Raw genomic sequence first — 12,806 nt, forward strand, 5'->3', positions numbered from 1 at the left:
TCCCTTCTTTCTTGCAGTAGTATTTTCTTTTGAAGAAAAGAATACAGGTTTTTTTAAAATATTTATATATATAAATGAATAACAAGATTTTCATATTGTTCAGTTAAAAAAGATCTCAAGAAGAGACGAGGTTCTTCTTCGTACATAGAGCTTGAAGTGTAATTTGACATTCATTGTAGATATATTTACATTATAAGTTTATCTGGATAGTATTACACATATTATTTTTACACAGTCAAGATATGGTGTTGCTCATGTTAAAACACACTATCTAAAGGTATTTACAAATTGCTAGTCTCTAACTTACCAGCCACCTCAGCTAAGTGGCACCAGAAATAAGCGATAGGATAGAAGAATCCTGTTGATTGGCAGTCATGGTGCTCCCACCAGTGTTTTTATTGTTATTACTGCCACTACTGCCATGATGTGCTTCAGGGAAGGGCTATCTTTGGAGTAGAGGTGGAGAGACAGAATCTCCAGCCAGGGCAGAAATTCCTTCCTCTTCCCTGAAGCCTACATGAGCTGGGGGAAGCAGAAAAGCAATCCAGCTGTGACTTGCTTGTCCCTTCACAAGTAAGAACACACCAGCCTTGTCCCCCTGTGCTTTCTCGAGTGCTGTCAGGTGAGTCAGTCCAGATAGTAAACACTCAGTGAAATTCTTCCTTCCATGGGCACTGTAACATGGGCTGTGATCACACTGCCTCATGTACCACACTCTGCTTCTGGCAGAGTGAGAGCACTTTGGGACATGCCTCAGAAAGTGGTTTCTGTGTGCTTCTTGGCAAGTAAAATTTAAAAAAAAAACAAAAAAAACCAAAAAAACCCACAAAAACCCCCCACAAAAAACAAAACCAAAAAAACCCCCAAAACAACCAAACAAAAAAAAGCCCCAAACCCCAAAAATACCCCTAAACAAACCCCAAACAAGCCCCAAACAAAAAGCCACCTCACAGTGGAAAGATGAAAAATAACAGTTACTGAATGGCACTTTTCAGGTATGCAGAAGTTCGGGAGGCAAAAAGACACCAGACTTTATTTTCTTTTATTTGGTTATTACTGGAATGAAATGTGTTTAACAAATCTAGCCAGTACCCTGACATGTGAGGCCTGGGAGGACTGATATGCTCATGTAACTCACTAGCTTCACAATATAGCAAAAGAGGCCATTGCAAAAGAAGGGAAGTAAAAATATAGGAGAAATAATTGCATTGGTTGTGGTGAATGATTCATGTTCAACTCAGCCTTGCTATAATTACATTCTTAGGTTTGGACTCTCGGTGAATACTCTCCTAGTAAGCTCATGAATGAAAGGGGATTCAAGGGAAGGCAGGGCTGCCTTTCTGTTGCACAGAGCAGAAAATTAATCCGTGGATGTGGCAGCATGATATTCCACTACAGGCACATCCACTCTTAGACATTATCCACCGTTGTGCCTAACACAGAGATAACAAAACTGGGGAACAAAAGAACTGATTTGGCTTTGTTTCATGTGGGGGTTTGTTTTACTTCCAATTTAAAACCCATGCAGAAGGGATTTATGGAAATTGCCACTCCACACAATAGCATGGGCTTCAGTGGAGGAGGATGTTGTGTGCTAGGGAGGGCAGTTTTTGGGTGGGGTTAAAGAGGTTAAATACCAGCATTCACAGTGGCTGAAAGGAAAGTGAAACTACAAGCCTGTAGCTGTTAACACAGGTGACACTCGTTAAAGTGAGGAAGGAGGAAGGTTTTCTTGGTTAAACTGTGGAAGAACAGGCAGAGAAGAGAGGCCAAAGCAAATTAAATACTATCTTTGAGGTTCCTTCAAGACAAGATTTTCTATAAATTTTAAAAAATAAAAATTCCTTAAAAATCTAGAGTATTTCATGACATAAAATAACTGAAAAAGCAATTGTATAGAAATTATACCCATTTAAGTGTCTGTAGTGAAACAAAAGCTAACTTTTAAGCCCCTCAATTTCTACCAATTGCACTGTTGTCATCTGGGACTATTAAACTCCAAACCCACTGTAGCGAGTACCTCCCATCCACAGGACCAGAGTTTGTTTTCCTGCCCTTTCTTTTGTAAAACTTTGGATTCTCACCCCTAAACCCACCACAATTTGTCAAAAAAAAAAAAAAATTTATGAAGTATTTTAAGGGGAAGGAGAAAAACCATCAGCATCGCTCTTCTCCACTCCCTCCCCTGGCCCCAAGCTGCATTCATGTCTGTTTGCAGCAGGTTGGGTGTCAGGATGCTTTACCTATTCAATCCTGCTAGGCCCCATGATTAATTTTGGAACACGGAAGTGGCAAGGAGAGCAGAGGTATCAGCAGAGGCGAAAAATTCAAAATGTGCCACCCCAGCACCTCAGGAGAAACTGGGAGCTGTGTCCCGAGGCAACACTCACTCCTCCATAGGAATGTCTCAGGAATGAACAACAGAGATCAAAATCAGTCAGAACTGGGGAAGGGGACAGTGAGTTTGATAGCAAGTCCCACAGACAGATGGACACATTCAAATCCATAAGGAGATAAAATAAAATAAAAAAAAGTCTCTGCCCTTCTATTCCTATCTCTGGATGGGAGGCCAGAAGCTGCTGCACCCCTTCAAGGCTTTCTTCAGTGATGTTTGGGCTGTTCTCACCACAGCCACACTTCTTGAAGGCACCTCTTCTTGTCAATATATTTTTATCCACTAGAAGAGTATAAAACAGAGGGCTGATAGATTTAGCACTTGCTTTTGTCTCCTTCATGCTTTGTGGATGCCGAACAACATATCTCTAGGGTCCACTTGAGCACTCCCATCCCCATGAGCTTTTGTACAGCGAAAAAACTATGAAAGAAGGAACGAAAAACCAATCTGACCTACATAGATGCGTTTGTTGTCTTTGGAGTATCTTTCATCCGTCAACATTCAAATACTTTGCTATCTATGAATAGATCCTATGATTCCTGATAAATCAAATGAAAATCTCAAAGAGAAAGAAGGCTGACAAGTTTTTCTTAGATTTTATTGTCACTGGAAAACAGGTTTTAAATATTGCTTCAGCTTTCTTCCTTTCTTCCCCTTTTCCTTTTCTCCTTTTCCTTTTCCTTTTCTTTCATCCTTTATTCCTTTTTCTTTGACCACAGACATCTTTAATACTCAGAAAAGTTGTCTGCTGGATTGATGCATCTCCAATTTGCTGTTGTCTTCCTGGAGCATGAAAGTAGGTCTGTTCCATGACAAGACAAATCACTCCCCATGGGCTGCCTCTTTCTGGAAATAATGAAAGAGGAAGAAAAGGAGGGGGCAAGAAGTTCTAGCTGCATTTTTTATTGTTGGTTATAGTTTTTGTGATTTTTTTTTCTTTTTCTTTTTCTTCTCATGAGTCACCTGCACAGTGTGTTGATTTCTATGTGAAACAGAAGTGGCCAGGGCAGCACATGGTGTGGATGTGCCAGTGGGACCCTCTGGCCAAGCCCAAGGTGAAGATGAGGCAACTCCAGCAGCAGGGCCACCTGGGGCCTTGGGGACCAGAGGGTGCAGGTGACAGCCAGAGAAACTGAAGTTACCGAGGAAGAGCTGCTCTTCAAGACTGACATCTAGATCCTGCAGGACTATCACTCAGAAGGGAAGCGAAACCTGGTGAACGTGGTTAGGGACACAAAGGAAAGACATGAAAGCTCAAAGGTTATTCAAGACAAATTATTTTGCGGTTCTGAACCATTATCAATTTTTGTCTTACTGAGCCACAACCAGCTGAAGACCCAAGAGATTCTCAATATCTGAGGGCACATTCTGCCTCTTCTCTGCCTTCAGGAGGGGCTAGACAGTGCAATAAGTGTTGGCTCTGCACCTCCCAGCAGCTGGCAAGGTACACAAGGCAGACAGGATTCTATGCAATATCTTGAATATTAGCTGGTTATTTTTCATGTATATAAACCATGTAGGGTTGTGTGTTTGCATGCCTGTGGATCCATACATAGGTGTACTATGTCATGTATTTTTGCACTTTTTGATTGTCTGCAAACGTAAATATACCATGAGACTGTTACAGGGCGGAAACACAGAGGACTGAGTGTCCTGCAAGCCTTTTGACTGTACTATAACACAAATCAAAGCACTTTGTCTTTTAAGATCAAAGGCGAAGGTGATGCTAGGGAAAAGTGCTAGAAAACTTCAAACTGGTATTTTTCCTTTGCTTGTGTTTTTCATGAATGTTGGCCCCAAAATACTTTTCTTCCTGTAGTATTTTGAGTGTCATCATATCACATGATGAAGGAATATAATTGCAGTCTATCTGTCACACTTCTTAACCTATAGGAACGTCCTTAGCTGTTATATTAATTCATTATGAACAAGAGATAATTTCAAATGTGAGAATAAATGTGAGATTTGCACACCTGCTAGAAAACCAGTTAAAAGATTAAGTATGGCTATACAAACCATTATTTCCCAATTTGAGTACCTGTACTATTGATACCAGTAGCACTTTCTTAAAGAAAGAAGCAGGTGTGTTTCCATTATGAAACTTTTCTAAAGAAGTCAGATTTAGAAACTGAACATATTTTGTTCTATCTTGGGATTTTATCTGGATTTTTTTGGCACTGCAAGAGAATGAACAACCTAGGAATGTGTAAGTCCTTCCTTTGGCCTGTCAAGATTAACCTAGTGAATGAAGTTTTAAAAGGCAAGCAGTGCTGTTTGGCAAGCTTAGTAATTGAGATATTCTTCCTTACAAGGAGGAAGATGACAACAGTGATAGTAGACACGACTCAAGGCAAGTGAGGGTTGCAAAATTAGATCTTTGACTGTACAGAGACAGTTATATTAGGATGAAATCACTAGGGATATAAATTCAATGACTTCATATTAAGATGCGTTAATCTGGAGTTTAACGTGGCCTTAATTTACTGCAGTTTAATCCTCCTCATTTTAACTTTCTGCTGAGAACTCGTACTACAAAACATGAAAACTGTCATGATACCAAAGTGCTTTGACACTGTGTTCCAATAAGCTTGTCAAATATAAAACTTAATTCTGCAAGATTAATTTCTCTGTAATCTCAGAGGCTGCTATTTTGAGGTGCGTTTTGGAATACTCTAAAGTTGTAGCATGAAATAACAGAATGAATTGGTGTCCTGTTTGGTGGGTGGCTTTCACTCCAGAAAAGAGACCCTCAGGACACTGTCTATGCTTTTTTTAGGTAACAAAATATATAAATGTGCCTTTGTTAGGGCCTGGAAGTTAGAGGTACTAAGAAGGAGGTCAATAAAATATGCATAACTCACTGACAATCTCTGTTTTCAGTAATCTGATACCCTTTGACCTGTCCACAAAATGTTTAGTTTTGTTACAATAAATATCAAATACTGGAATACTGAATTCTTTGTCAGGCAGAAATTATCTAAATTTCACCTAGTACAGAGTAGCAAAAAATATTTGAACTTAACCCTTGCCAGACTCCCATCCAGAATGTTTCAGTATCTGGTTTTCTATAATCACAGTTTTCCTCTCTGCCTTTTTATTAGTGTAACCCCTTGGCTTACAGTAAAAATATGGCTCTCAGGTAGTACAAGGCAATGTGACCGATATCTTTTCCAGAAAGCAAATATCTTGTCCAGGATTCACTGAGAAATGACCCCCGTTTCACACTAAGGGCTTACAGAGCTTGATCCAGGTGGGTATGTCCGTCTATCTTATTCTTTTCCTCAATAAATTAATCATAGAATCATCGTTTGACAGGTCAAGAGCATGGTCATCTAATATTAACTATTCATTCTGTGAAACCTCAACATACTTCTTCATCTGTACATCCAACTTTAAATGGATGTAGCCTTTCATTTTTCTAGTAATAATCTTGTTTCTGTTCTTCAGCTGAGACCCTCAGTTTGGCCACCATGGTGGCTGATTGAATGAGACCTTTAAATTTACAGCTTCTTTTGATATTCAGTCATGCCCTGGACAAGTAAGGTACAGAAAGGGAGAAAAGGCTGACAGAGGTAAAAGACAAATCCACAGGTCGATGTTATGTGATGAACAAAGTGAACAAAATCATCTCAAAAGCTTTGGTTTACATGGATGCTGAAGAATCTTGGCATGTAGCAATCTGGACGAGACCATGTCTTTTCGCTTCGATCTTGTCGTGATGAAGTAGCCACAGAACAAAAGCCCCTAGGAGGGGGCAAGCAGCAGACTTGGAACGATATACAATGATTACATGTGCATAAGTACACTTTCAGAACTGATGTGGTTTTGGAAATGGTGGTGTCATAAACAGCATAAAAAAACTTTTATCATGATTTACCTAACGTTAAGCTTCTTAAATGAACGTGGCAAAACAGCTTTAGACAACTTTGAGCTTTAGAAAATTTCTGCCATGATTGATTTGGATTATGCAATGATCTTCCAAACTCCTATGAGTTTTCCACACAGTTATTATTAAAATTTGGGGTTTTTTTTTTTTTTTTTTTTTTTTTTTTTTTTTTAACCTTGATGAAGATGTAATAAACACACACAGGAAAATACAAGAGAAAGAGAATGAAAGAACAAGTATTTTACACAGCATGACCAAAAATCATAGATTTTAAAGCCCTTCTGCAGAATACTCTCAGAAAGTAAGGAACTGTGCCTCCAGTCCACATACTTGAATAATTTCTCAAACATCCCTGGGTCCTAAAGATTTATTTTAATTTATTAAAAAAATGTTTTAAAGTGTAGTCTTCAGGGGTATAGCTGATGCCCCTTATCAGTATTTCCACTAACATCCTGGATTGCACATTCCATAGAATAGCATAAAGTGCTATAGCATTGAGGGTTTTTTTAAATTTAATTTGGAACTTCTTCACCCTTTCCAGAATTATTTTCATTATTTTTTTTTTACCTTGTAGCTCCTATATTCTTGTAATGACACACAAGAAGGTGCTTAAAGGTCTTCTTGAAAGTGGCATTGCAGAGCGCGTAGCAGGCGGGGTTGATGGTGCTGTTGATGTAACAGAGCCAGTAACCTAAGGTCCATACAGTGGTAGGGATGCAGGATGTGCAGAAGCTGTTGATGAGCACCATCACATTGTATGGGGTCCAGGTGATGATGAAGGCCAGGAGGATGGCCAAAATCGTCCTTGTCACTTTTTTCTCTCTGGAAGGGGGCGGTTTCTTTTTGGCTGGCTGCTTTGTCATCTTGACAATTTTCCGGGCTACGCTGTTCTGCTTCTCCTCCCCATTCGTGCCTACGATCTCCACGGTAGTGTTGGTAGGGGCACAGCAGTCCCCCTTTTGGGACTTGGTGACAATCCTGATGCAGGTCAACTTGGAGTTCTCTGCTTTGACATGGTCTTGGGAGGCGGAAGCCTGTCTGGCATCTTTGGTAGCTTCATCCTCTTTCAAGTTGGAAGCAACCACACTGATGGAGGTGGAGTCGTTGGAGCTCTCCTTCTCCCCTTGAACACAGTTATTGGTCAGAGTCTCTTCGCTGGCTTTTCCATTCTGAATTTTGCTGTGCTCCAACCCATCTCCTCTGGTTGGGATATTGTTGTTGTTTGGTTTCACTATTTTACCTTGGACAAGGCTGGGGGAAACTGTTTCTTGGTTTTGGGCTGCTTCCTTTTTTCCTTTCTTTATCCGACTCTTACTGGCTCGAGAGATTTGCCAGTAAAGGACAGTCATGATAATAACAGGCAAATAGAAGGCTGCAATGGCAGTACCAAAAGTGACAGCAGGGTTGGAAAAAAACTGGATGTAGCAATCCCCATCTGGGACAGTCCTTCCTCCAACAATGAACTGCCAGAAGAGAATTGCGGGGGCCCAGAGGATGAAGGACAGCACCCAGGCAGCTGCGATCATCATGCCGGCCATCTTCGTGGTCCGCTTCACGGGGTACGTCAGAGGCTTGGTGACACAAAAGTACCTGTCAAAGCTGATAATGAGCAGGTTCATTACAGAGGCATTGCTGACCACGTAGTCAAGAGCCAACCAGAGGTCACACACCACAGGCCCCAAGGGCCAGTAGCCTATGACAGTGTAGAGGGTGTATAGGTTCATGGAAAAGATGCCGATGATCAAGTCAGCGCAGGCCAAGCTGAACAGGAAATAATTGTTGACAGTCTGGAGGTGCCTGTTGACTTTGATTGACACCATGACCAGGATGTTCCCAATTATGGTGACTAGACTGAGAGAGCCTGCCACCAGGACAATGAACACCACCTCAACAGTTTTATAGCGGCTCTCCAAGGCCATCACATTTTCAGTGGAAGAGTTTATGTACGTTGAATTATTCATTTCGCTTCTGACAACAAGGTACTCAGTTACAACTTAAGCCTGCAGAGGAAAGAGAAGAAAACAGATACCATCGGGAAGTTAGTCCCTTTGCCTTTAAGGAATGGATCCCAAAAACTGATTGGCAAAAGTGTAAAGCTAGAAGATGTATCCAGGAAAAAAACAATCAGTTTTGGCTAAAGGAAACACCTTACAGTGTACAGTTTAGGAATAACAGAATAATGGGCTATCTCTAAATATGTGGGAAAGGCACACATTTGGACCCAAAACTTCATTTTTAAGTCCTCAGATTCATTTTTCTCTTTGTTGTTTTTGAAACTAATATTGACTTGAATATTCTGGAACAGAATCTGCATATTGTTTTCTTCCTTGCTAACAAAATAGTTCATTTCAAACCCTATTCCAAATAAAAAGTCCAGACTGGAGGGTGTAACATTCTTATAAACCAAAGTGAAGCTGTAATCTACTGAGAGGCAGATCATGGGAAGGAGATCTCTGTCTTTCTTTTATTTTTCACCTGGGCATGCTTCTATGAGGTTTATGGAATGGGTTTTTATCATGTCTCACCCCAGTTTTCTTCCCCTGCAGTTCATTTTTTAGGCAAAACATACAAAGATTTTGACACTGCATCAAACTTATTAGTCTGTCACTAAACAAAAGAGGGTGGGTCTGTTGAAGTTAACAGAGTTAGTAAACTCACTTCAGTTGAGCATTTGGTTATCTAGTTAGATGCATACATATTTTATTGCTATTTTTTTCCAATTTCAATAAGATTAAAGTTATTTTGTACTTACTTTTGAGTATTTGTATCTGGATAAGGCATTGTTGTCTGTTCAGTTGTTGTTTTTTTTTTTAACATGATAATATCTTTTGATGCTTGATTGATTTCACTTTTCCCATTATTTTTGAAATCACAATATTTTTAATCTGTATCACATTAAGCTACAACAAAAGGTCTGAAATGAATAGCAGAGTAATGCTAAATAAAGAAACAGATAAAAATCAGTTCTGTTTACACATAGCAATTATTTTTGTGCCCCATATACCCTACTGGCAGTGCTCAATAAATAGTGATTAAATTGCTAGTGATACACATTTGATAGAAGACTAAGAAAACAGTGCATGCTTTTGCCTTCAGGATATTTTCTATCCTTTTGTGCATCTCCTGGAAGTCAATAAAATGCACTGGAATTGTACAGCCCATCTCTGAGTGCTCATTATTTATGAGCTACGCTCAAGGGATTATTGAAGCATGAAGGCCAGATGTGACAGGGAAGTTGGGGTTTTTTTCTAATTACAATATTCTGCTTTTTGCCCCCCACACGTAAGGCACCACTTCTTTAAGAAAGAGTCTCTAAACCTGGTGGTGCAATCAAAGGAAGACAAAAAAATTATCTATGTGTGGCTCATCTGTACACCAGGGATTTGAGAATTCTCCTCTAGTCCCTCTGACTAACCTGCTGATGCACACACAGATGCAGCCCACGTCACTTCAAAGGAGCAATGCATTTTTACTGTCATCTCAGAACTGTGCTTTTTCTTTTTTTTCATTTTATTCCAGATGCAAAAGAAAGAAGATGATGCAAAATGTCAGCACAGCAGCAAAACCCCTTCTTGACCCCTCAGAAAAACAAGCAAGTCTGTCTCCATGGAAAAGTCAAAATGCTAAACCAGGGTAAAAGGTTTTCTGTCTGAGGCAACTTTGTAATCTTGCAATTTTTACTTAAAGAAATACAACTGGCAGAGGGTGAGGCTCATGCATTTGCCTTTGCTGTCAAAAACAGCTAAAATATGTTTGCCAATTCCATGTTGAAGTGAATACATGAATAAATAGAGGAACATAAGGCTTGACAGACATTTTTTTTCTTGCTATCTATTTAGAGGTACATCACTAAAATCCTTGGGATCAAGATAACAAAATGAGGAAGAGGAATGCTTTAGTTAAATGTTAGCTTCATACAGTAAGAATAGGCTGAATGGAACGTAGTAGAATTTCTACTCTGTGCAAAAACATCAACGGAACACCTTTAATATATGGGACTGTCATTTCAGCAATCAGTCTATTTTTCTCCCAAAGCTTCACAGATGAGCAGCTGGTTATCCAGTTAGATGTGTAAGACATCAATTTTTTGGACAAGCTAAGAATTTCTCCCAAGCAGAGTTGTTTATGAACATGCTTAACAGAATACATTTTTAATGAAGAGACAAAATCATGCATAGATATGTATTGATTAAAAAAAATCAGCTGAAGAGAGTTTGTGATCCAGGGCTCTGCAGCTACCTCTGGTGACAGAAAGTGAGTGGGGGAGCAAAATGGAAATGAGTGAGATTTCAGAGGATCAGAGACGAAAAAAATTCTGCTTTGTTATAAGGAAGAACAAAATCAATTTAAAAAACTTGAAACTTGTGAAACCAAGTCCATGCTAACTTTATTTCTGAATCTTTTCAGGTGAAATTTTTACCAACTTTCACTGCAAATACTGGTAATTCAGTGACAATTCCCCGGATTTTATGGGAATCTGTGGGATGCAAGGAGATGGATGAAAGCTAATCTTACCTGCTAGGAATTGGATGTCATTGTGTTAATATGAATGGAAGCAAAGCAAGAAGTCCCTTTCCCAGTGGTCTCTTTTTGCACAAAACTTTCCAGCCCTTAATAAGACTGGTAGCTCTGGACTGCAAATTACATGAGCAGCTACAGCCTTTTGAGGTATGGGGAAACATCTGCTGTTGCCAGCTCCAGTAAAAACTTCCCTTTGCCTGCATTGGTGCGCTTGTAAAGTGAAGCAAATTTTGCTGTGTATGTTCATGAGAGGGTTAAAGGCTGGAGAGACACATCTGATTTCCACTGACACATCCTGTCACTGCTCAGAGTACTGAAATTACACACACAGAGGCAGGGGTGTGCACACTTCCTAACCCGAGAGCCCCTGCAATCTTCTGGGCTCCTTCCTGTTGGCTGCAGTAGGGCTGGAATCAGGTGCACAGAGAGGGTTCTGTTTCTCATCGTGCCTGCTTGCTGCCTTGGTACAGGACTGCCTGTGGACTACTTTTGTTTTTGTCTTGCCACAGAGCCCATCTCTCCTGCAGCAGAGGCAGTTGTTATGGGAGCAGATGTTATTCATCAGGCAGACCAACGGGGCAGAGGCATTTTAAGGTAATATGACCTCCTGTGTGAGAAATACCAGACCTTCTTCTTGAACAAACAGAGTTCTCCTCTGCAAGCCCATGGGTATTTGTGTGAGTTGCACAATATGGCACTGACTCCCATGGGCTATCATAATTTATCCTTCTATACTAACTGCATTCTTGCTAAACAGAGAATACCCAGAAAAGGCAAGGAATGTCTCTGGTGACCTGAAAAGCAATCAAGATATTTTTCTGAAATATACTTCATAATATATATGACTTTTTGGAGTGGAAGCACCATAATCACTGCACAGAAAATGTCCAAAGCCAAGAAACCCACATATAAAATAATTCATTATTTGATATTTGATATGTACTTGGGGAATGTTCCAAGTGCAGTAGTTCCTCCCTCTAAAGAGCTCATGATATTGAAAATCATTCCCTTCTATTTACTGGGCAACAGTTTAAGGCAGAACTGGGGCATACTTAAGCATTGCACCCTGCTGAGTTGTGCTTTCCACTTACCCTGACAGGAACACATCCACTTGGTGCAGGCAAATTTTGTAGCAAACACTGTAATTTTAAATTTCAAATACGTCTCCAACATCTGTCACAAAACAGACTATAGAAATGTTTGGTATATTGAAAAAATGGCTGATACATCATGCCTTTCAAAGTTCGTTAGACAAACTCTTCTTCTGTATTGTGCGTATTGACAAGTTAAATTTGGTAAGTATTTAATGTCTTCTTTGAATTCTGTGAAACCATATAAAGATCAAAACATGAAAGAGGCAACAAATGATCAGCATCTGAAAGTTATATCTGTGATTAAAACAGTATTACCCAAGAATGCAGGTGCACTGCCATTCTGAGTGAACATATAAGCATTTAAGTCTCAACCAGAAGGAAATATACTTCCTTAATTTTCTTTTTTTTTTTTTTTTTATCTAGTTCCTCCTCAGTCCAAATCTATGTAAAATGGATTCGATGTTTGCTGTAGCAATAATAGAATGTTTTTTTCCTGAACTGATTTTTATCCTGAGCTGAATTGATTTTGATTCTAAATTTCTTCCTGGTACCATTTTAAACTCCCAGTGTGAAAAGAAAAAGAGAGAAACAAATACCTTAATCTATGATAAATATCCTAGGTCTGATAGCCAGAATTTATTGCAGACTTTAGGAGAGAATATAGATATAGTCTGGGCTTTTGGTAAAAATACATTTCAGAAAATACCCAAACACGTGAAGACTAAAATCTTCACCACGCAGGTTATCTTCTGCAATCCTTTTGAAACTGGAAACATCTTTCCTAAGTGCTACAGTCAGTGCAAACCAACATTGTGCCATAAACAACAATTGAAACAAGGCAGAAATGAAAATATGCCATAAACAACAATTGAAACAAGGCAGAAATGAAAATATTCCCCCCAAAGCAGCA

The 12,806-nt window shown here is 39.5% G+C and overlaps 1 protein-coding gene across 2 annotated transcripts in view; it reads right to left on the minus strand.

Annotated features, from left to right (window-relative positions):
• Positions 1–1,028: 1,028 nt before the first annotated feature.
• Positions 1,029–12,806, minus strand: part of CHRM2 (cholinergic receptor muscarinic 2) — an 88,163-nt gene continuing 76,385 nt past the window's right edge. Inside the window, exons 2-3 of one of the 2 annotated variants that reach the window (XM_066183836.1) lie at positions 6,849–8,281; positions 1,029–3,607 (exon numbers count right to left, since the gene is read on the minus strand). In XM_066183836.1, coding sequence (XP_066039933.1) covers positions 3,586–3,607; positions 6,849–8,242 — 1,416 coding nt within the window. In that variant the 5' untranslated portion in view covers positions 8,243–8,281 and the 3' untranslated portion in view covers positions 1,029–3,585. Of the gene's footprint in view, positions 8,282–12,806 lie in introns of both variants that reach the window. The other variant, XM_066183837.1, reaches the window with a different exon arrangement.

Source organism: Chamaea fasciata, unplaced genomic scaffold (assembly GCF_029207755.1).
Source record: "Chamaea fasciata isolate MVZ Bird 193981 ecotype frontalis unplaced genomic scaffold, bChaFas1.0.hap1 SCAF_5, whole genome shotgun sequence".
Lineage (NCBI taxonomy): Eukaryota > Metazoa > Chordata > Aves > Passeriformes > Sylviidae > Chamaea > Chamaea fasciata.